The 24,517-nt window shown below is 35.7% G+C and overlaps 2 protein-coding genes across 2 annotated transcripts; one reads left to right on the top strand and one right to left on the bottom strand.

Annotated features, from left to right (window-relative positions):
• The first annotated feature begins 11,519 nt into the window (after positions 1 to 11,519).
• LOC144568231 (putative lactoylglutathione lyase, chloroplastic) lies at positions 11,520 to 16,808 on the top strand. Its single transcript, XM_078318501.1, has 9 exons — positions 11,520 to 11,868; positions 11,966 to 12,167; positions 12,852 to 12,976; positions 13,578 to 13,642; positions 14,424 to 14,636; positions 15,229 to 15,276; positions 15,480 to 15,587; positions 15,992 to 16,132; positions 16,521 to 16,808. The coding sequence occupies exons 1-9, from the start codon at positions 11,718 to 11,720 to the stop codon at positions 16,560 to 16,562; spliced, it is 1,095 nt and encodes a 364-aa protein (XP_078174627.1). The 5' UTR covers positions 11,520 to 11,717; the 3' UTR covers positions 16,563 to 16,808.
• Positions 16,809 to 17,668: 860 nt separating this feature from the next.
• On the bottom strand, positions 17,669 to 20,995 carry LOC144568230 (phosphoinositide binding protein). The gene is made up of 7 exons (XM_078318500.1): positions 20,593 to 20,995; positions 20,400 to 20,492; positions 19,887 to 20,250; positions 19,113 to 19,262; positions 18,710 to 18,759; positions 18,561 to 18,618; positions 17,669 to 17,925 (listed from the first exon to the last, which is right to left on the bottom strand). Exons 1-7 carry the CDS (start codon positions 20,926 to 20,928, stop codon positions 17,714 to 17,716), a joined length of 1,263 nt encoding a protein of 420 aa, XP_078174626.1. The 5' UTR covers positions 20,929 to 20,995; the 3' UTR covers positions 17,669 to 17,713.
• Between the last annotated feature and the right edge of the window lie 3,522 nt (positions 20,996 to 24,517).

Raw genomic sequence — 24,517 nt, 5'->3', positions numbered from 1 at the left:
AACTGTTGTGAATAGTGGTCAGCGTTAACTGGTACAAGTCCGGTACCAATGCCTTCTGATCCTAGGGGTATGGATGTAAAACTTTCTTGTTTTACTTAGCTTATTTTTCTTTACACTTTGACATTTAGCTTCCTTTTTTAAAGTTATAGTTTATATTTATTTTATTTTACTTCCATTTGTAGTTTCATTTTAATTTTTGTAATTTAATTTTGTTGTTTTCTTTTTTAGGATCTTATGTAAATAATGACACTACTTGTATCTTCTTATAAATGAAAAAGGAATTTGGGGCTTGGCCGGTTGACCCTTATCTTTCATTAAAAGATATATATATCCTAAAGATTTTTCAAATAATTTTTGAACTTGTGAATAATATAAATATTATTCAAAAACTTTTTTACTATGCATAATACAAGTACATTCCCACAATCTATATTCACACAAAAAATTGATGTGCAGTGTCATGTACTTGGGTGAAAATGGAGCGGTTTTACCACTATTCATATCTTCTTTTTTTTCTTCTTTTTTTCCGGATATAGATACAAATCGATTATCAGATGGGTACGGATCTGAATCAGATATTTATTATGTTGAGATTTATGTATGTTTATTGCATTAATAGTAACTATAGGGTTATATTGGTAAGAAAGCAATTATAGAGAACCGTAGGGTTACGGATGTAATTGTAACGCCTATATAGGCCCAAACGAACAAAGGAATGAAACAATTCTATTTTCTGAAATTTCTACTTGGTATCAAGAGCTAGGGTTAGCGTTTTTTTCTTCTTCTCTCTTTTTCCCGTTTTACTGTAGCGACGCTACTGTAGCTCCGCTTCACAGATCAGATCAAGGCAGAGCACCGATCAGCACTGCTGCTGAACCTTCCGCCGCCGCCGCCGGCGGGGATAGGGTCGCCTCCGCCTAGGCCCACCACTGGTAGCCTCCGCCTAGCAACCACCGGTCGGATGACCTAGATCCGCCCCCAGAACCTAAGTTCGTTGCTCCGCCTCGCAACAGTGACCTCCGCCTAGCACCTCCGCCTAGCTCTGCCCGAGTCAGCCACCTCTTAGCCGCTAGCTACATGGTTTTTGGTTGATCCGCTACTGGTTTGGTTTTTTGTTTTTTTTAGTTGATCTGTTACTGTTTTTGGTTATTTGAGAGAGAAGGAAAAAAAAAAAGGGCAACAGTAACAGCTCCGTTTGCAATAGTAACAGCTTCGCTTACCTAAGGTAAGAAGAGTTGTTCTTTGTTGAGTGATTTGGCCGGCATGGGGGGCCTATACCCCACGATACCCGAGAAGCGGGTTTGGATCGGGCTCTTGATCGGGTTTGATCAGGTTTGATCGGGTTTGGGCTCGAATCTTGATGAGGTAGATCAAGATCGGGTCAAGAAAGAGAAGAAGAAAGGGGGAGATGATGTGGATCTCGATCTTAACAGTGTAAGATCGGGTCTAAGAGAGTAATAAGAAGGATTCAGACTTGGATTGATACGTGAGGCGTAGATTTGAGTCGGATCAATGTCAGAGGAGGAGACTGGGAATGCGTTTGCGAAGGCTTGCGCAAAGCTGACCTCTGATGAGATGGCTGTCATGGTGCGACGAGCGTTGGCCGTGTACCAAGCTTCTGTTGAGAGCAAGCCGAAGGTGCAGAAGGTTGAGCTGCCACCTATCGACATGAGACTCGAAGGGAAGGATCTTGAGGGGGTACTTAACTGAGGAGAAGACCCGGATTAGGCTACAGGCTGGGGCAGCAGAACTTCCAGGGGTGAAGTCAGCACTAGCGGTCTCCAACTCAGGTCACACAGGGTTTAGAGGCGAGCCTCGACTGTGTTACAGATGCAGTGAGGTAGGTCACCTGAAGCAGGCTTGCCCTAAGCCACCAAAGGAGAGAGATACAGGTGGGAGGGGGCAGTTTGGGAGTCGCGGCTGCGGCCGTGGAGGTCGGAGAGGTGGAAGAGGAGACAACCGGACACATCTGATGGTTGCAGAGGAGGAAGAAAAAGCTGGTGGGGACCTTATAGAGGAGGATCAGGCACTCGTGGAGGCCTATTCTCAGGGACTCAGGAACAGGCAGAAGTTGATGGGTGATGTGAAGAGCGTGAGAGATGATGCATCAACCTCTGCTTCATCCAGGGGTAACTTTGCTTCTCTTGCCCACACAGCTACAGGTACTCATGATACCCTTGCTCTAGCCTCTATACCCACCACGAGATCACCAGATTGGATAGTCGACTCTGGTGCGTCTCGCCATGTGACTGGTACTGTTGGAGAGTTTTCTTCCTATACTCGCCTAACAGTCCCAGAGAGCGTTCAGATCGCAGATGGTACAGCTCAGCCCGTAGTTGGTAAGGGTACCGTAAAATGTACTGATTCAGTGACTCTGACCAATGTGTTGCATGCTCCTTCCTTTCCGGTAAACCTGGTGTCCATTAGTGCTATTATCCGTGAGCAGAAATGCATCGTGACCTTTGATATTCCGAAGATGGTCTTCCAGGAGAAGAGGACGGGACAGATACTTGGGACTGGTACATGGCGTAATGGGTTGTGGTACATGGATAGAAAAGGGATGGACACAGCGCTGGCATCTGTGGTCGATAGAGTGGGGGCAGGAGGATCTGGGGTGAGTGTGGAGGATGAGTTGCTTCTGATTCATCGGCGGATGGGGCACTCTTCCTTCAGCTTACTGGAACGTTTGTATCCATCAGAGTATGAGAAAGCTGACAAATAGAAACTTGTGTGTGATGGATGTGAGTTTGGGAAGCATACAAGGAGTTCATATGTAAGCTCAGGAAGTATGAGTTCTCATGCCTTTAATCTGGTTCATTCAGACGTATGGGGGCCTTGTCCTACAACTACTGTTAATATGTTCAGATATTTTGTCTCCTTCATCGATTGTTTTTCTCGTGTGACTTGGATTTATCTGATGAAGAATAAGAGTGACGTGTTTGCTTGCTTCAAGGATTTTCACAAAGGGATTCAGACTCAATACGGTGCAGTTGTGAAGGTATTGAGGTCTGACAATGGAACAGAGTACACCAATAGGGCGTTTGGGGAGTACTTGTCATCCCAGGGAATACAGCATCAAACCACGTGTCCATACACACCAGAGCAGAATGGGGTAGCAGAACGGAAGAACAGGCATCTCCTTGAGGTAACTCGGAGTATGATGATTTCGATGAATGTTCCGAAATATTTGTGGGGACAAGCAGTCCTGACAGCCGCACAATTGATCAATAGAATGCCATCTAGAGTGTTGGACTAGCAGACTCCATGTGTGATGTTGAAAGGAGATAATGAGGGTATTCTTCGTCCAAAGGTATTTGGTTGTGTGTGCTTTGTGAAAGACAACATACCAAATGTTGGAAAATTGGATCCGAGGGCTGTGAGGTGTATCTTTGTGGGGTACTCAGCTACTTAAAAGGGTTATGTGTGCTGGAGTCCGGTAGAGAGGAGATTGTTTGTGAGTATGGATGTTACATTCCGCGAGCTCGAACCTTACTACTCAGAGACTGCATCACCATTTGGAGACTCGCTCGATACAGGAGGTATGGGGCGAGAGGGGGGGAGTAGTAGTGATGGTGAGAGGAGGATGGTGAGTGTGGGTGGTATTCCTTGCCCACTGGTGGATTCGACTAGATTTGAGCCGGAAAATGAGGATTCGGCCAGGGTTGAGCCGCAAAGGGAGGATTCGGCCAGAGTTGAGCCGCAAAGGAAGGATTCGGCAGGTGAGCCGGAAGTTGAGAGAAATAGGCCCGAAGGTGGTAGAACTCAAGCTCAGGGGGAGTCAAGATACCGTGAGGTGTATGTGAGAAGAAATAAGCAGAGTGAGGGAGCCGTGCCTACAGTGCCACCTGTGCCAAGTCCCTTGTCCCTACCTAATCCAACTCCTGAGACACTCACACCATCCACCTCAGACTCAGAATACACAGGTGCTATGATTCCTCTCTCTACTCCTCCCACTCCCCTATCAGTAAGAAGGACTCCTCGCGAGAATGCGGGCATTCCTCCTGAACGATATGATTTTCCGCATGAGATTGCCCAGTTTGTCTCTTACTCACACATATCACCGGTACATAGAGCGTTCATTGCATCATTAGACACTGTCTCTATTCCTAAGTGTTGGCAGGTTGCTAAAGGAGATCCGAAATGGAAAGCAGCCATGCAAGAAGAGCTCGAGGCCCTCGAGAAGAACAGAACCTGGGAGCTTGTGTCACTACCACCAGGTAAGAAGACTGTTGGGTGCAAGTGGGTCTTTACAGTGAAACAGAATCCAGAGGGTCTGGTTGAGCGCTACAAGGCTAGGTTGGTAGCAAAGGGGTACAGTCAGACCTATGGCATCGATTATGATGAGACCTTTGCACCCGTGGCGAAGATGAGTACAGTGAGGACACTGGTTTCCATGGCAGCGAATGGAGGATGGAAGTTACACCAACTTGACGTGAAGAATGCGTTTCTTCATGGTGACCTGTTAGAGGAGGTGTATATGGAGATTCCATCAGGATTTGGCACGAATCAGACAGTGGGTAAGGTGTGCAGGCTCAAGAAGTCGCTTTATGGGTTGAAGCAATCTCCCCGGGCCTGGTTTGATAGGTTCAGGAAGGCTATGGTAGGCATGGGCTATCAGCAGATCAATGCTGATCACACGGTGTTTACTAGACAACATGGTGGTCACATTACTATGCTGGCTGTGTATGTCGATGATATGATCATTACCGGGGATGATGAGGGGGAGATTGCACAGTTGAAGGCAAGATTGGGGAAGGAATTCGAGGTGAAGGATCTGGGACAGCTTAGGTACTTTCTTGGGATTGAGGTGGCTCGTGGAGCAGAGGGGATTGTTCTATCTCAAAGGAAGTATGTCCTAGACTTGCTCACTGAGACAGGCATGTTGGGGTGCAAGCCTGCAGTTTCTCCAATTGATGTGAAGGCCAAGATTAGTGCTGAGGCAGGAGAACAAGTTGATCGTTAGAGGTACCAGAGATTGGTAGGCAGATTGATCTATTTGACACATACACGTCCCGATATCTCATTTGCAGTGAGCGTGGTGAGCCGCTACATGCATGACCCTAGGAAGGGCCATATGGACGGAGTGTATCACATTCTGAGGTACCTGAAGAGTGCACCAGGGAAAAGCTTGATTTTCAGGCAGAATGAACATATGAACATTGAGGGCTACTGTGACTCTGATTGGGCTAGTTGCCAAGATGACAGGAGGTCCACAGCTGGCTATTGCATGTTCGTAGGGGGCAACTTGGTCTCTTGGAAGAGCAAGAAGCAGCCAGTTGTTGCGAGATCAACAACAGAAGCCGAGTACAGGGCTATGGCATTGGGAGTTGCTGAGATGGTGTGGCTGAAGAGGTTGTTGGAAGAGCTCAAGGTAAATCACGGAGCTCAAATGAAATTGTGGTGCGATAGCAAGTCAGCGATCAGCATTGCCAACAATCCTGTGCAGCATGACAGAACCAAGCATGTGGAGATCGATAGGTTTTTCATAAAGGAAAAGCTAGAAAGTAGACTATTGGAGCTGAGTCATATAGCTACTGGAGATCAAGTAGCTGACTGTCTCACCAAAGGACTTAGCTCAATAGATTTAGAGAGGTTTTGTGACAAGATGGGCTTGATTGATATCTTTTGCCCATCTTGATGGGGAGTGTTGAGATTTATGTATGTTTATTGCATTAATAGTAACTATAGGATTATATTGGTAAGAAAGCAATTATAGAGAACCGTAGGGTTACGGATGTAATTGTAACGCCTATATAGGCCCAAACGAACAAAGGAATGAAACAATTCTATTTTCTGAAATTTCTACTTATTAAAATGATATAAAAAATATTAAAAAATATAAAAGTTCGTAATATTTATCATTATCTAATTATAATGGTGAATAACATAAATTTTTCATGATATATATGTTAAAATTATATCAGTATTCTTATTGACACGGATATTCAGATATCAGATATTGAATATCTCATCTAAGTTTTCGAAAACGGATAAAATACGATATTGAATATTGTCCATACCATTTTCACCCCTGACTTGAGGAGGCAAAAAAAAAAATGTAGAATGTATATAGTGATAAGAGTCAAATGAACCGGACAATTTTTGAAATGTGTAGCGAATGGTTCCAACGCTTCCTTTGAGAGATACTCAAGAGGATGTGACCAGTCAAATTAACTATTCCAGATTTACATTTTTTTTTTCTTGTTTAGACTATTCAAGCTTTCACTTCAATTTCTGCAGAAGGAAAATGGGACTTGGAAAGGACAGCCACTAACCCCCATTTTTTTAAGAATTTTTTTATATAGAAATTCATTAAAAATGATGATTTGTCTAAAATCTAAAATTTCTTTTTTGACGGAGTATATGAGGTAGAACGGTACATCAAATAATTCGATTTCTTTAAAAAAATGCACAAAGAAACTGATAATTCGGTTTCTTGATAGCATCAAAATATCATCATCATCTTTTTAATTAACTATATTATTTTATAATTAAATTATATAAATAAAAATTGTGGCCCTTTCTGACATGATACATGTCACTTGGTACTTTATCCTTGCTTCTTGCTCACCTATATATATACAGGTGAGCTCTTCTTTTATTATCCAAAGCACCAAAATGAAAATATAATTTTTCCCTTTCATTGTTAAGTTCTCTTATCCATAGAGAGATTATGATGGTGAGAGCTGGTTGTTCTAACACATCTTTTAGACCCCAATTCATCACTGAATTACAACACGCTGATCTTGACATGCTGGTAATTAATTTGTTATTTTCATCAATTTTTTTGGGTGTACTTTTCAGGCTCTTCGGTTAATAAATCATACTCTCTTGCATTATTTATAATATCATCACACTAAGACCTTCATCTTTTTAACCAGTTTTCATGATATAAATTGATATTTTTTTTTTCTTAAATTACTTAGTTTATTGCTTGTTATGTTTTGCTATTAATTATTTTTCCTTTTTGTTTAGTACTAAGAGGTTTACATATGGTCAGTTCTAACTAGGTTCCATTAACCTTTGCTTGTGAATACATACACAATTTCAACATAGATACAAATGCAACTTTTATTCTAGTTTCAGTAATTCTATCATTAGGCCACCAGCCTTGAAAAAAAAAAAAAAAAAAACTCAACAGAACCAATTTTCTCCTTCCAGAAACTTCCATCAGAATTCATGATGCATGTGGAAGACGAAAACAAGAGTCGTTCGTTTGCAACTGTCTTGAGCCCTATAGGTAAAACTTGGAATATCAAGTTAAATAGGGATCAAGAAGAAACCTTTTTGAAAGGAGGTTGGCCTGAGTTCTCCAAAATTCACAAATTAGAAGTGGGTTTCAAGCTGGTGTTTCGGTACGAAGGCAACATGGTTTTCAATGTGAAGGTGTTTGGTTTGAATGGATGCCTCAAGGATTACAATCAAGGTGCAGTAAAAATTCTCAGGAGGATTGGATTCAATGCCTCAAGAGAACAATCTCCAGCAAAATGTGCAAGTGTTACAGAAGGCAAACATCTCTTTAATTATTATACTTCAGTCCCCTTTACTATCACTACTATTTCTATTGTTGTTTTTAACTAGAACTCAATGTTAAATGAAAACAAAGACAAGAATGGAATCTGATATAAGTATATATATAGCCAACCATTTTAAGGGTCTAGTACCAGTAAGCTGGTGAACAATATCCAAAACAACCTCTAAAACTATATTAGTTATAATTGAATTCTTTAAGCTGCAGCGTCGACATCTTCAGGCAAACAAACAAAAAGAAAGCATGAACTGGTGATAGAGAAGGAGACACCACATGACCGCTCCAAAATGCGTGAGGAAATCGGAACAGCAACGAAATCCTATGTTGAGAAGAAAAAAAAATATAGGACTACCATTTCTTCTTCTCATCAAACTCTTATAACAAAAATGACTCATTGCAACATCCATAAATTCTTGGTAACAAGTTGTTTTGTTTATTTTCATTTCTATTTAATTAGGAAAAAAAAATCAAAACCCCCAAAATTTAGAATCCACTAGAAAGCATTGTTCCTCCCAGGCAGTATTATTGGGCTTTGAGATTTGTGGCAAGTTAAAAATAATGGTCCAGATCCACTAATTCTAAAAGATTCCCGATTACGGTACCGAGAAGGATCTGAATTCTAAAATACTAGGGTTATGAACCATAGATCTGATAGCCAGTTGCTCTACTGAAATATGGCTACATGATACTTTAATTAGGATTGTCTTACATTTTCTCTCTGGTATTAGTAGCCCTTTAAGGAATTCAAATCCAATGTAATACCTGACCCCGTAGAATGAGGTCGATCTGAATCATCAGTTTTAATATAGCACGGATCTCAAAGCAGGCTACCTTATATTCCAAATAGGCACAAAATTGTTTTGGCCCGGCTACGAGTATTCTACACAGTAAGGTACCTGAGGGTATACTCACTTGCCCTTTTTTGGTGGTAATTTTAAATTTGAAAAAAAAAAAAAATCTAGCTAAATGAAATGAAATGTCAATTGCAGACTCTTCGAAAAATATTCGGCTCAGTGGCTCCATACAATTTGGAAAAAGGAGAGATTACAGTGAAGAATGAGAAACAAGAAATTTGCAAGGTACGGTTTAAAACTGCTGCTAGATACAATAGTTTGTGTGGAGGATGGAAACAGTTCTGCTGGAAGAACAACATAAAATGTGGAGACATATGCACACTTGAGATCATAGCCAAGAATGAAATTCTAGTCACCATCTCTAAGGCAGCTAAAACTGTGGAAACAATTGATGTCAAATCAGAAGTGTAAATTGTGATTCATCTCTAAGGATAGTAATCAGAAGCTTGGTTGTATCAGTAGGTTGTCCTTTCCTGTTAAATATTTTGCTAGGGAACAAATCCTGAAGGTTAATTAACTGTTTTCTTTGTTTTGATCAAGTTTGTTTCTGTTGTATTATATAACTAATCTAGCTTAGGCGATGTGCATATGCATGCTCGGTTGTCTTTCAGTTACTACTGAATGTATTTCATCGTCTTTTAGTTGACTTTCAATTTGTACTGATTGTCTTTCATACTCCACTGGTTTTCACCGATCTCTAATCACTTTTAATTTGTACTGATTGTCTTTCATACTCCACTGGTTTTCACCGATCTCTAATTTGTACTGATTGTCTTTCTTCTTTTTTTTTTTTTTTTTTTTTTTTTTTGAGGTTTAGTGGAAATGGTCCACTAAAAGATATATTTATAAAAAAGAGATATTTACATTGGGCCGACCGTCAATGGCGGTTTCATAACCTATGTGCTGCTAAAATATTTAAATATTAAAGAGGCCCGCTATCAAAAATAAAAAAGCCAGGACCCTACCAGGGCTAGCCTCCCATAATGTTGCACTAACCCTAAACCACCGCTGCTATATAAATAAGGACTAGTTGTGCACATCGATTGTCGCTGCATTGAGAAGAATTTGTTCTGGTTTGCGCAGCTGGGAGAAGGTCCGACGGTTCCGTTTCTTCCATAGTGCCCATGTACCTGCCGCCCATGCTATATCCCACCTCTTCTTTAGATCACCCCATGTACTGATTGTCTTTCATGGGTTGGTTCATAATACAGATCAATATTTTCGTTTTCAAAATACTTATCATCGATCAGAACCGTTCAACAAAATTCCCATATGAATATGTACTTGCAGACCGAATATTTTTTTTTTACCATTTTTTTAAGATAGGTAGAAAATCACTTGATCTGAAAATTCTAGATCATTCAAAAACAATGATTTTTTTTTTATCTATCTTTAAAAGTAGTAAAAATATTCTAAAAAAATATAAAATTTAGTGTGCAAGTATATATTTATATGAAAATCATGTCGAACAGTTCAGATCAACGGTTAGAATTTTAAAAACAAAAATATTAATTTATATTACAGACCAAATCATGCTATGCATAGTACCATAGACTCACTCTAAATATTATTCAAACTCTTTTACTTTGCATAATAGAAGTACATTCCAACAATCTATATTCGCACAAAAGCTTATATTTTTTTTTTCGTGTTATGATAGCTTAGCCTTTATACATGTAGTTTAAAATACATATGTGGACATGTTCGGCAAACAAATTATTTTGTTGAGATGTGATTTTCTAAATTTTATATGGAATTCCATATAAAATTTAGAAAATCACGAGTACAAAAATATTGGGAAAAGTGAAGGAATTAATAAACCTTTGGGATGTGTTATCATGAAAACTATGCTAGGAGTTTGTAACATTTTAAAAATTAGTCACTTTTTATATATACCAAATTGATTTAGTTTTTACTAATAGAATATTTTTTATATAAACTTATATATCCGTCATTTAGTTTTTATAATTTAGATATTTTCTCATACAAATTAAAAATCAATTATTTCTCCATCTAAAATCACTAATTTTATAAATATTTTTAGTTTATAATTTAATCAATTAAAAATACAGTTTAATATTATAAAAAATATATATCGTTATTAAATGAGATGAATATATATAAAATCTCTCTTACTAATATATGTGGTTTATAGTTGAAACTAGAGTGGGACAAATGGCACGACAGAGCCGGTTTCGTCACGGAACGGTACGAAACGGTACGGTAAGTGTGTCAGTTATGTACTGTGACTTGCGTGTTTCATGCCATAATCATTTTTTGAAACTTTGACACGGCACGGCACGTCACGTGAAAGATCTAGTTACGGCACGTGGTCACGCGAGTCACATATAATTAGGACCATTAGATATTGATCAAATGATGAATCTTGAATAAATTAACTTAAATTATCACGTGAATCACATTTGATTACAACACGGTACATGAAAAATTAACTTGATCACGACATAACACAATACGAGACAAAAATCACGACATATTAACGTTATTTCCACTCTAGTTGAAATCTGAACCCTGCCTATCAGGTAAAATACTTAAATGTATCAAATAAATTTGACAGAGACAGCGAGTGAGAGAGTCAGAGAGAGGATATGGCCCATAGAGGAGCTTCTCCTCGGAATTCAGATCTAGTGGGGTACACTACAGTGTATAATGAGATCTGAATCGTCTTTTTTTAATCAATTACGAATCTTAAAGCGTACCTCTAGTCCAAATCAGCACCGAAATTATTTTGGCTCGGCTGGGAGCTGATTCTACCGAGTCCATATCCTCTGAGGTAACAGAATATTTCTATTTAGGTCTTAACCGTCCGATCAGAATCCAAACCAATCCGACCCGAGTGGAATGCACGGATTATTTAATATTCGTGCGTATTCTGTTCTGTTACCTTAGGTGATATGAATTCATTTTTACCGTGCGGTATCTGAATCCGTATCACCCCAGGTACCTGAGGTGCAAGTGGTGAATCTGGACCGTTCATTCACTTGGCATGAATCTTAAAGCAGACCCTCTACAGCTTCAACAGCCACCGGATTGAGTTTGGCCTGAATAAAATTAATCTAGACCGTCCATTTGTTTCGATTGCACCTCAGGTACCTGGGGAGACACGGACTCGTATCAGAGGATATCCTTCCTCCCTTCTCCTCGCCTTTCCGACAATCGAGAGAATGATTCAGTGGAGAGTGGCGAAATAAAAGCGGTGCCTATTTCCAAATAATAAAATTTTTACCTTAAAAACGCTATAAATTCTGTTCAAATTTCAATTTGGGTTTTCCATATAAGTTTTTGTTAACCAAATTCGGTGTTTGCTCGCGATGGTAAGGGTTCTTCCCATGACCGCTGCCGCTGCCTCATCGCTCCACCTGGCCTCCGTCGCCGCCGTCAGATCCGTATCCAACGGTCGCCTCCGCCTCCCCTTCGCTCGACCAAGTTTACATCGCTCTTCTCTCTTAAGCCTCGGTACAAGTAAGATTTTGATTTTTGATTTTTTTTTTTTTTTTTAAATTGATTGGGAGGAATGGAGATTCAATTTATTATCACATGATCACATAACATGTTACAGTTTCGCAACAAGAGGGTTTGTTTGGGAGGAGAGGAGGTAGATTTATTAGAACTCTTAGTTCGATGGAAGCAGGTGCAGCTGGAAACATGGCGCAAGCAAGCACAGCACTTAAGCAAGAAGAAGCTTTGGATTGGGTTAAAAAAGATAAAAGAAGGCTTCTTCATGTAGTTTACCGTGTCGGTGACCTTGACAAAACCATAAAGTAAATAATTTTCCCTTGTTTTGAATATGTTATTTTATTTTATTTTTTTAAATTTGGAACCGTTTATCATACTGTCATGTATAGCCAAATGTTTTTCTTGAATTATTTACAAACAGCACTGATATGCTGAAATCGAGTAAATCAACTAAACCATGTAAGTTTGTATAAGTTCAACATCAATTCCTAGATCCATTTGATTTGATCTTAATTGAATTTGACTTGGATGCACACTCTCCTTTTGATTACACAAATCCTATGTTATCGAGATAGCAATATAAAGCAGTCTTGCCAGGTGTGACAAATGTATAGCGTTTGGATACATGTGCGTTTTTGCATACTCATACTATACATATCTGATACATTTGCTGGTGGACCTTTTATAAAGATATAATTTTGTTGTTGTGGACAAGAAAATATGACAGTAAACTTTGGATTTTAGGATTTTCTGTATTGCCGTATAATATAATATCTGATATGATACCCGGATATGTGTTCATGCAGCATACCAGAAATCTAACAATGCTTCTTGCTATTGCCATAATACAAAAAAAATAGGTCTTATTATGAGGATCAATAAAAACACAGGCTGGTACTTTTAGAAATTTAATCGTCATGTCTTGCTTTTTCCCACCATCCCAATAAAAATGGAATTAATCACCTAATCCCTCACAAAATTTGGCGCAGGTTCTATACAGAGTGTTTAGGGATGAAACTATTGAGGAAGCGTGATATACCAGAGGAGAGATATACAAATGCATTCCTTGGATATGGCCCTGAAGATTCTCATTTTGTCATTGAATTGACATACAGTATGCTTCGATGCTCAATTTTTATATCACCCAAAATTTACCACACTGCCATGTACTGGTATAAGCTGGTATTGTGTACAGATCCAAACACAGTGCAATACCTCTTGGTTAAAATCTGAATTAGATGATTCAATGCCTGAAATGAATTAAGATTTGTGTGGTGCGTTGTGTCTAACATTTTCTAGATTTGCATCCTGGTTTATATGTCTTGTGGTTTTTGCAAGTTAACATTGAAACGGTTTAAAGATGCGTGTAAAATTGATTAAGTGTCCATATAATTTTGTGTTGTTTCCATCAACTAGTCATTTATAGGCAATCAAACTAGGGCATTTCTTATTTATTTCGGGCAATGTTGTCAAATTTTAATAGAACACAGCTTTTGTGTCCAATAAATTAATGGTTATGGTGTTATTTGTAAATTAGTTTTAATATTGTATACCAGAATGCATATCTGAGAAATTTTGAGTTCAATTAGCCAAAAAAAAAATGATGTTAACTGTTATCTGCAAAACAGAAACACCCTATATTTAATTGGCAAACAAAATAGAATTCGGTATCTGACTTGGGTTCTAGAACTCTAACTTGTTTCCCTTGTGAACAGATTATGGTGTCCACTCATATGATATAGGCACTGGTTTCGGCCATTTTGGAATTGCTGTTGAGGATGTAAGATTCTTACTTGAAATGTTCTGTACACAGCCCTGAGAAATCTCACAAATTCTTAATATAGGAAAATACTTCTTTGGTTTTTTTTAAAATCTACCTAAATTACCCTCCATCATTCATAGAAGAGGATAGCTTTATTTTTATTTTTTTTTTCTGAAAAACAATGAGAAAACGATGAAGGGGCATGCTTTTGGCAAGTGAAGTGTCCATACTTTTGACGGCTGTATAGGATTTTTTTTTTTTTTTTTTTTTAATTTAGCAGAGTCACAGGTACAATTTCTTATTGATATGAAAATTGTTGAGTAGAACTAAAGTGCTCTCAAGTTCAAGTCCTTAATGAGTTTTAACTCCAAAACCTATCGAATTGACTTCAAACGACGAATTCAAATCATTAAAACCAATCTACTTCACGAGTGATGCATTTACATGCAAAATTTATAAGCTTTTGAATTAATTTAGTATAAAGTCGAGCGGTTTAAAAAAAAAGAAGGCTTATAAGTTAATCTTAATACATTTATTGTTCATCATTTTTTTCCGCTTGACTTTATACTAAATTAATTCAAAATTTTATAAGTCTTACATGTAAATGCATCACTCGTGAAGTAGAGCGGTTTCAACGGTTTTGGATTCGTTGTTTGCAGTCAATCCGATAGGTTTTGAAGTTAAGCTCACCAGGAAGCTTGATGAGCTTAAGAACACCCTAGTTTTACTCAATTTTTTGTAGTGTCTTGGTTTACTTGGTTGTCATGCAAGTACAAGTTTTTCTACATTCTCACTATAGGTTGTGAAGACAGTGGATCTAATAAAGGCAAAAGGAGGTACGGTGACAAGAGAACCTGGACCCGTAAAAGGGGGCAAAACAGTAATTGCATTCGTTGAAGATCCTGATGGTTACAAATTTGAGCTTGTTGAAAGGGGCCCCACGCCAGAGCCGCTTTGCCAAGTCATGCTTCGAGTTGGCGACCTTGATCGTTCCATTGATTTCTATGAGAAGGTAAGCAAGTCTTGTCAAAGTGTACCATTTTGAAATACGGTGCAGCTTGAGACCCCCCCCCCCCCCCCCCCACACACACACACACCAAACACACACACACAAATGAAGTATAGAATAAAGATATAGAAATGAGAACCAATCACAACAAAATTGGCGAAGCAATCTAGTTCTTGTTTGACCTAGTACTTTTAAATTGGTATATACTGGTGTGATTTTACCTTCGGAAGCTTAGAATTATACCCGTGTTGGTGTTTGTTTCCGATTTTTTTATCGGTAGATAAAATAATATCAAAATTTCACCCATACCATCGATTTCGGACAGTTTGGTTTTATACCACAACCGTTGAATTATTCAGCTGTTGAAATCTGCGTTATCATCTTTTGAAAAACCAGCTATCTCATACCACAGATTTCAACCGCTGAAGTTGTGGTATAAAACGAAATTTGCCGAAATTGATGGTATTTGTTTATTTTTTTTTGTTTTGTTTTGCTATGAATAAAAAATTCGGCATTTGTTAACCTAAGAAATAGCAACATACTCCTTTCCACTTTGCAAAATGGCTACATTTACTTCTTGTTTTTCTCTTATAAGGCATTTGGAATGGAGCTTTTGCGGAAGAGAGATAACCCAGAGAATAAGGTACTGTTTTCCCATAAAGAACCATTTATGTAGGAAATTAATTATTAATTCATTTGTAAAACCCCGCATGAACACAAATCAGGCGGCACTATAACACGGACAAGAGAACGAGAAATAATTGTTTCTAGTTTTGGACTTGATGTCAGCATGCCAATTTAATAGTTCTGCATTTTATGATATTTCTTTTTTCCTATTTGTTTTAGTATACAATTGCAATGATGGGATATGGTCCGGAAGACAAAAGCACGGTGTTGGAGCTGACATATAATTATGGTGTGAAAGAGTATAGTAAAGGAAATGCCTATGCTCAAGTAAGTTGTACATCATAAAGGAAATGCCTATGTTAATATGCATCTTTCACAGCGGTCCGTGCTGTGGACTTATATCTCCCTTTAAAGTTCAAAGAGTCAATCTGAACCGGTCAACATGAATCTTCATATGAAAATGTAGTTGCAGCCCAACTTTTACATTTTTTTAGAATATTTTTAACTATTTTTTAGATTGGTATAAAATCACTTGATCTGAAAATTATGGACCATAAAAAAGTGGTGGTTTTCTAAATATGTTGATCATGTCTGACGGTTCGGATCGACTATTTGAACTTTAGAAACAGAATTATGGATCCATAGCATGGGTCGATCCGTAATATGCATATTACCATAGCCTCACTCTGATATAATTTAGTTGAGTCATTTACATGTTACTTTTGTGGCAGATTGCTATTGGTACTGATGATGTGTTCAAGACAGCTGAGGCTGTTAAGATGTATGGAGGTCAAATCACACGTGAACCTGGTCCGTTGCCCGGCATAAACACTAAGATTACTGCCTGTGTGGACCCAGACGGTTGGAAAACTGTAAGCCTGAACAACTTTTTTTTTTTTTTTTTAACTTTTATTGCATATGAGCTGTGTCAGTTAGCTTATTCATTTTTTTCACATACTCCTTTACCTTGAAAAGTTACTGGCAAGCTTGAAAAGCTAGCACAATCAATTCATGGGCAACGTGTATCAGAAACACTTTCTTATCTGAAAGTTAAAAGGTGTCAAGTGAAATTTACAGCGGGGTAGTAATTGTACCAAATTAGAACTTCCTGTGGGACTGCAGGCATTACCCAAAAATATAAGAAGCTTGACTTTGTGCAAAAACTGTCTGAAAGTTTGTTCCTGATACGAAATTTCAGTTTAATCCCAGGTCATTTGTTTTTATTTAATTTTGACTTTTTTTTTATTTTTTACGTGTTAGGTGTTTGTTGACAACATAGATTTTGCAAAGGAACTGGAGTAAGCAAACAAATTGGAAGAGCATCACATACCTTTTGTTGGAGACAATAAATTGCCAGGGGTATAATCGTCCTTTGTTGTTGTAAGAGAAAGTAGCAGATCAGCACGCAAGTAGATTTGTAGATAGGCTTAATTGTTTCCCCTTTTGGCATATGAATTGTTCAGATTCTTTGAAATTAGCCAGATATTATCATAGAGAGTAGCAGTATGTACATTAAGCCCGTCATATATTTTAATTTTGTATCTTAAATTTTTTTATATCTGTGAAAATTTCCTGTTTGCTCCAAATTTGAGAAGCATCTGTACTCTTGCTGTTCAACAGATGCTGTATCTTTTGAATGAGGCTATGGTACTATCCGTAGCACACATTGGTCTGTACTTTGGATTAATATCTTTGTTAAAATCCAAACAGTCAATTTGAACCGTTTGACATGGTCTCTTAATGAAAATGTACTTGTGGACTCAATTTTATATTTCTTAGAATTTTTTTACTTTTTTCATTTTAAGATAGGTAAAAGTCACTACTTTTGAATTGTCTAGAATTTTTACATCAAGTGATTTTCTACCTATCTAAAAATATAATAGAAAAATTTCTAGAAAAATTTAAAATTTGATCATATGGTTATCATGTTGAAGCGGTTCAGATTTACTGGTTGAACTTTGTAAATGGAGATATTGGTCCAAAGCACAATGTTACCATAGCCTCGTATTTTTTACTATCTTTTTTCTTTCACAATTGTTTTAATAAAATCCATAGTACTGCACATAGTAACAATATATTTGTTTTTTTTTATGTTTCCGAATCAAATTCTGAATAAAATGCAAGAAAACATATAATACGTTTTATTCGCGAATAAAACGCGAGAAATGAATTATCCGCGAGAAAAAACATGAGAAAAATACCAAAAAAAAAAATTTCCTTTTTTTAGAGTTTTTTTTTTTTTTTGCTTCTTTATTGTACCGAATCATTCTCGAATTATGAATTTTTGACCCCACCAAACCGAACCCAAACTATTCGTTTTTCTCTATGGTACTGCACTCATTTATAATGTTTTGCAAGATTTATACAGGATTTTCATATCTAGTGTTACTAGTTATGGATATTCTAAATTTGCAGAGTAAAAGTATTTCTTTATTATTTATGGGTACATTGTTTTACACAACCATGGGAATATTAATGCTGTCACGGCGATTAAGCATTTCCTTGATCCCTTGGATCCATAATTTCTTGTCATGTTGATTTCTACATTCAAATTCAATTCTTCTTTCAGGTGTTTTGATCCCAAAATATGCTCTTTGGTTTAAGCCTTCTTCCAGTTCTCTTCCTGGCCATGCCGCAACTTCAGAACACAAGTCAATTACTAGACCTGACAGATGATTAAAACAAACTTATTTAAATGTCTAACTTTAAAATTATATAACTAATATAGAGGAATTTTCAAATGTTTTCATTTTTTGTACCTCTATTACGCTTCCGTTTTTAAAACTACAATAACATAAATCTAAAACTTAAATGTTTTTTTTAAAAGCTTCGCAGAGGTGTGAAATCGTGAGAGGGGCTCGAACTCTCGACATTGGAGTAACCAGTTCTAGAACATTTCTCCTAGCCAACTGTACTACCACCCTTTCCTTTTAAAACTTAAATGTCAAAATGAAACCATTATATATATTCTTATTATTTTTCTATGCACACGTAAAAGATCACGATGTTTCGATTTTGTTTTTATGAGTATCAAGAACTTGCATACACCGATGTAGATAAATTCTAGAGGTTGATTCTTTAACTTATCTATTTATATAAAATCAAAATCGAACAATGATAGTTTTATGTGCATGATATAAATAATATATATCACATCTAATAATTTTATTTTAAACTTTAAACTTTAAAAATTTTGTTATTAAAAATTAAAAAGTAAAGATATGACGAAGACACAAAAAATGCAAATATTTGAACCCTCTTATTTCTAAAATAAAAAAGCAGTTTATGAAAGAATCTTACTTTTCTTTGTCTTAACAAAAGTTCCTGCCATGTGTGTACTCTTCAATTTTACAATCACCTGAAGAATATATTTTATGTTATTTTAATTGATAATGGGTGCTGGATAGGCTTAAAAATAATAATATGCAATTTGCACTTTAGTTGCTAACCTGGCAGTTGGAGTTTACATAGACTGAAACTTGTTTCCAATGGAGAATACCTATAAACAACATAAATCAATATTCAAAGGCCTTCTTTGCAAAATCAATGAGCACTAGTATATGTAATTTTAAATTTGTATTCTTAAAAGTTCAGGAGTTCAGATCTTCTAAAGTAACTTAAAATTTGAGTTTTCATCCGGACCGTCCATTTCACATTTGCACAAATATTAAAGGACTTCATAAATTTTCAAATTGGTCCAAATTGGCTTGAATTCTGATCAGACGGTTCAGATATAAACTCATAATTTTAGTTACCACACCACATGTAATCCGACTAAAAAGAAGAAACTAATTAAAAAAAAATACTGTATAATTATGAATTTACAGATGTATGTGTTAAGAAAAAGAACACCTTTTCTTGTTCGTTTGAGAAGTTCACCGCCTCTGGAAACAAAAACCAACGGTGATACACAACTCTCTGTTTCTTTGATTTCTCCTGTGAGATTTGCAGCTTGAAATTCTCTGTGGAGCCTTGCTTTCAGCATTGCTGCTGCCCGTAGAGCTGCATTTATTTGTAAAAAAAAAATACAATTTAATGAGGTACAATGTATACATTATGTCATGTATTTTTCCTCTTCTGAGCTTATATAGCATAATAACAACTAATTTGCTATTATTTGTTTTTTTTTTCTTGAGGTTTAAATGCCTTTATTTTTTGTGTTTCTATCATATCTCTATCTTTAAAACTTCTGTAACTTAAAATTTAAAATTAAAATGTCAAAATAAAATCATTAGATATAATGTATATATCATTTTCTCTATGCACATGTAAAAGAATATGACATTTGAACTTTATTTTGATTGTTATCAAGAGCTTGCAAAATCTTAATCATGTTGATAAATATATAATTAAAAAGGTTATTATTTTTTATTTGCGTGTAGAGAACATAATATAAATCACATTTAACGGTTTTATTTTGACGTATAAATTTTACATTTTTTTTGTTATTAGACAATTAAAGACATTTCAACACTTCTTTTTCTTTTCTTTTTTCTGCAATAGACAGAGGCAAAGAAAAAAATAGATAATTTGATATCCCTTCTTTCAAACAATTTAAGATATTATGTTTGGTCTTATTAATTTCAAATTTTTTTAATATGATATGGTGAAATTTGAACCACGTACCAGTAGCGGCCCCAGCGGTCAGTGCCATGATATCGCCACTGGTCTGCGCATTAACTGCTGATTGAATGGCAGTCAATATCTGATCCTGACTCGCGCCCATGTTTTGCGCCATCTCCACACAGTGCGAAGCTACAAGCGCAGAAGCAGAGGCCACTGTGGCAGCCATCTTCGAGTTGCGGTTGGATTCAGATCTCTCGTGTGCAAACACAGTTTCTGCAACTATAGCTGCAACCGCAGCTGCAACACCCGCAACTGAGGTCGCTGCGTAGGCCTGTGCATTGTGCGATCGTGCTTCAGCTCGCTTCTTCTCCTTTTGTTCTTTTATCCATCCTCCCATTGTCCTTGATTTTGCACTTCTAAGAGGCTGTCATATGAATGCAAATTCAAACTTTGGTAAGTATAATTTAACATGATTAAGTAATCTATATTCTAAAAAAATAAAGAGAATTGATATTAACTTAATCCATTAAAAACATTAATTGTAGGTAAATATTTCCTTTCTCTTAATTTTACCTTCATATCCGGATTAAATCGTGGAGATATCGGCGGGCTAATCGTGTTTGCATCATTCGAAATCGGTGGTACTTTTAGTGCTAATTTCGGTCTCTACAAAAATATTACCAATGTCATTAGTTTTATTAAATGGATTATGAGTCTTAATTAACATGAGACAAAAAATAATTCCTAAAAAAAAATAATGAAATACTTCTTCATGTTTAGCATTGCTGTTTACTAAAAGACTGTTCTTCTCTACTCCTTTTTCTCCTATGGTATCTCTTTTATCTAACAAAGTTAGCGCTCGGGATATCTCTAGAGCCGATAAACTCCATGATCTTGCGAGGAACTCCATTGTTTCTGTTGGTGTTTCTGGCGGTGGGACCGACACTACCGGCATCTCGCTGGTATGGTCGCAATCTTCTCCTTCTCTCTCCATTGTTTCAATGCACTCTACTTGGATATTATCCTCTTCCTCTATGTTCTCAAGTTTTTGAGATGTGCTCTTGGATAGGTGGTGATATTGGTGCTTCATGTATTGTTCCATAACTAATGAAAACAAGTTATGTTTATGGCAAGCAATACTTGCTATGGTTTGGCATAATGTGGCAGTGTATATATATATATATATATATATAAGATGAGAACAAACTAAAGATGCTGTCATGAAAGGATCATTAATTATTGTGCAAGGGATATTTAGAGTGGTGTGTAAAGAGAACATAAAACAAAAATAATGCACAAGCGCATTATAATTTTTATTATTTTGTCAGTACTTGAAACTTTGTAATTATCTGAGTGCACACAATCACTAGAAGTGCATAAAATAATATAGTTACTGGAAATGAGGTTATGAATTATGATATTCTGCTTAGCTTTAATTTAATTATCAACTATTAGCTAGTGCTATGTTCTATTTATAATTAGTAGCATAATAAAATGTACAGGGTACACAAACCATATCTGTCATATTAAACCAAATTTAATTAAGACCTAGATTCCAATTATTTGAGTAAATAGCACTAGGTACTGAGTTTTAACTTATGTATTCCACACGGACAACTATATATATATATGCTATGTTCTTATTTTAAAAAAAATTAATAATTAAATTTTAAAACTTAAATATCAAATAAAACCGTTAGATATGATTTATATCATTATATATACACACATAAATAACATTATAACATTTTAATTTTATTTTGATTGTTCGAGATCTTGCAAATGTATACTGATGCGGATTAATTATGGACATTGATTTTTTAACTTATTGATTCATATAAAAATAAAACAGAAAAATAATATTATTTTTTTTATTTGCATGTAGAGAAAATAATATATATATCACATCTAACAAAAAATTAATTGTATAATGAGAACACCAAAAAATGAAGGCTCCTAATGTACTAATCAACTTTGTTAAATCAAAACTCACAATTGATACGGTTGATGCACTTGTAACCGTCACAGAAATTCATTGAAATTGTAGAAAGTATATATTTTGTGTAAAAAGAGTACTGTCTGGTGCAACTCTGAGGTATCTTTTGATTAAAATTTGCACCATCTTTTCTTTTGTGAAAGGAAGAGCTTGGCCCGGGCTTTTGGAGCGGCGTGTGAAATGATCATTATTGATTTGTTTTTAGTGCACCTCTGGACCCAAAATGTTCCTCCCAATTTGAACCAACTTGAATTTGCAAAAGTCTAAATTAATTAATTAATTAAGTTGAACCAACTTGACTCAAAATTGTTTGTGGGACATGCTATAATACTATGATTTTTATGAAATTAATATTTGTACTAGCTATCATAGCAGAGGAGGGTTCAAATGTTTCATTGCTAGCTTCATGTTCCAATCGTATTCTAACATTTCAATATATTTATATTCAATTTCAAAGTTCAAACAAAAAATCTCAACCACTCAACATGATATCCATGTTAAAATATGCTTAGAGGTCAATTTTTTTTAAACTATTTTTAAGATAGATACAAAATTATTGTTTTTTAGAAAATTGTGGACCATTTAAAAATTATGATTTTGTACATATCTTAAAATAGAGTAAAAAATTCCAAAAAAATATATAAAATTTGGTCTCCAATCATATTTTAACATGGATATCTTGTTGAGCAGTTCAGATCGTCTATTTGAACTTTGAAATTGAAAATAAAGATGTTGGATTACAATTGAAGTATGAAGCAATGGGAGTATTTGAGTCCTCCTCATCATAGCAACCCTCTTAAAATGTACAATTTTTTTGTTTAGAATGTATTAAATATATTGTAATTAATTAAAAAAAATCAATAGTTTTTTTTTGTGAAACCATAGAAGGAATCGAAGTATTGATTCGGTTCCTTCTAGTGCATCGAAAAAAAATTGATTTTTCTCCTTTCCGAAAAAATATTTAATATATCTCTAAAAATAAAAAATCTGAAAAATGTAGATCCAATGTACTCTGGTTGACTCACTGCATTGTACCTGCCACAGAAGATCTGTACTCGTTCTGCACATGTCAGTAACGCTGTAAAAATTGTTTAAAATTCCAAATTTAATGATCTCAAGAGATTACATGCATGTTCTAGTCATGATGGCACAAAATTGTAATAGAACTTTCTATTGGTTAAAATGATTCATAGATTTGTACAAAGTTATTTGTTTGATGACTGCCTTTTGAAAAATCAGATCAAAAGCATCGCTTCCAAAATTTCATGATAGAGATGAAAACATGTTTTTGATTTAAGATTTTTCGTAATATTTTTACCATCAATTTTGTTAGCGTTCCACTTTAATTATTAAGAGAATTTTTCAAAAGATGTGCAAATACCATCGGAAATTATGGATGTGGTACCGCACTAAAATTGTAACAGTCCATCTTCATAAACCATCAAAAAAACATCAATTGTTTTTATTTTATTTTTAATACATTTTTGTAAGAGTTTATGTTAGAGTAGAGTTAGTGTGTTATTAATTAAGCTCGTCAAGTATTTTTATAAATTTAATTTCAATAAATTTGACTTCAATCTAAACATTTAAAACAGATCTATTTACATACTAAATTGTAAGTTTTAATTTCATTTAGTGTATATTCAACCTATGAAAAAAATGATGCAAGTAAATGAATGTACTAAAGCAACTTAGAATTCTTTTTAGAAAAATGTGCATCACCGTTGATGCTGTAAGCTTAGCATTGAAAAAAGAGATGATGCATCCAGGTTTTCCGTAAATGGAAGCGCACTTGTTAGTGGATATGATTGCTGCAAGCATTTACATTTTCTTAATTATTGTTTCTTCAATAGAATTAAAATAACACTAATCAGAGTTCATTTCTACAATTTGGGATTTTTCTTGGTCTTACCGCTTCTCCCTTTCTCTCCCTCTCTTTCCTTGCACACTCTAAATACTTTTTAATCTAGCACAAATAAAAGTTCTATTATTGGAAGGAAATGTGGTATTTAGGAACTTTTTTTTTGGCATTATAATAGAACTATCGAAGCCACTTGTTAAATTCTGGTTAGATATACTTGATGGAGAAGTTGAACTTGGTGCTCTCTTGGGGCTTGGAAGCGACAAGATCACTTCTCTTTCAAATGGATCATATCCTATCATCATAGAGATATCTCTCAAATCTGTACTTTGATATATCCTGTAATTAATGAAATTAAAATGTAATTATGATCATACATTGACTGGCCAACCACCACGCATTTTCTTGGGAAAACCCTACCAAATTAATTTTATAGATGTGATGCAAAATGCCATTGCAGATTTGCACTGATCATTCAAAAAGGAAACAAAAAGAAGCGCTGCATAATGATGCTTCAATTGTATATTTTCTTATATTCATCTCATTATTGCTACATTAGTAACACAAATAGTGGTACATCTCATAATTCCCTTCAAATGGATTTAGGCCCCAGCAAATATATCTATCAACTATATAATTCTTCCACTACCAGAATAGCACATATCTTAACCGAAATTCCCAGATCCTTTATTTTGCACTTTCACTGTTTTTAAAATGTTTATTTTTGAAATTAACATGTCAGTCAAATTTACTTGGGGCAAGAAAAGATCGATGCAACCAGAATGAATATCAAATATGAATTACAATCAGGCAGCACAATTTGTAATCTTGTAT

This window comes from Carex rostrata, chromosome 17 (assembly GCF_964058835.1).
Source record: "Carex rostrata chromosome 17, lpCarRost1.2, whole genome shotgun sequence".
NCBI classification, from domain to species: Eukaryota; Viridiplantae; Streptophyta; class Magnoliopsida; order Poales; family Cyperaceae; genus Carex; species Carex rostrata.
Note: the sequence above shows the minus strand (reverse complement) of the source record. Positions and strands in the feature narration are given on the sequence as shown.

Excerpts from the sequence above, each read along its gene's own strand:
- LOC144568230 (XM_078318500.1), bottom strand. The coding sequence starts at position 20,928 with ATGGAACAATACATGAAGCACCAATATCACCACCTATCCAAGAGCACA. Across the intron at positions 19,263-19,886 it reads GACCGCTGGGGCCGCTACTG|CTCTACGGGCAGCAGCAATG; the intron begins GTACGTGGTTCA and ends AAATAAATGCAG. Across the intron at positions 18,619-18,709 it reads ATGTAAACTCCAACTGCCAG|GTGATTGTAAAATTGAAGAG; the intron begins GTTAGCAACTAA and ends TATATTCTTCAG.
- LOC144568231 (XM_078318501.1), top strand. The coding sequence starts at position 11,718 with ATGGTAAGGGTTCTTCCCATGACCGCTGCCGCTGCCTCATCGCTCCAC. Across the intron at positions 11,869-11,965 it reads TCTCTTAAGCCTCGGTACAA|TTTCGCAACAAGAGGGTTTG; the intron begins GTAAGATTTTGA and ends AACATGTTACAG. Across the intron at positions 14,637-15,228 it reads CCATTGATTTCTATGAGAAG|GCATTTGGAATGGAGCTTTT; the intron begins GTAAGCAAGTCT and ends TTCTCTTATAAG.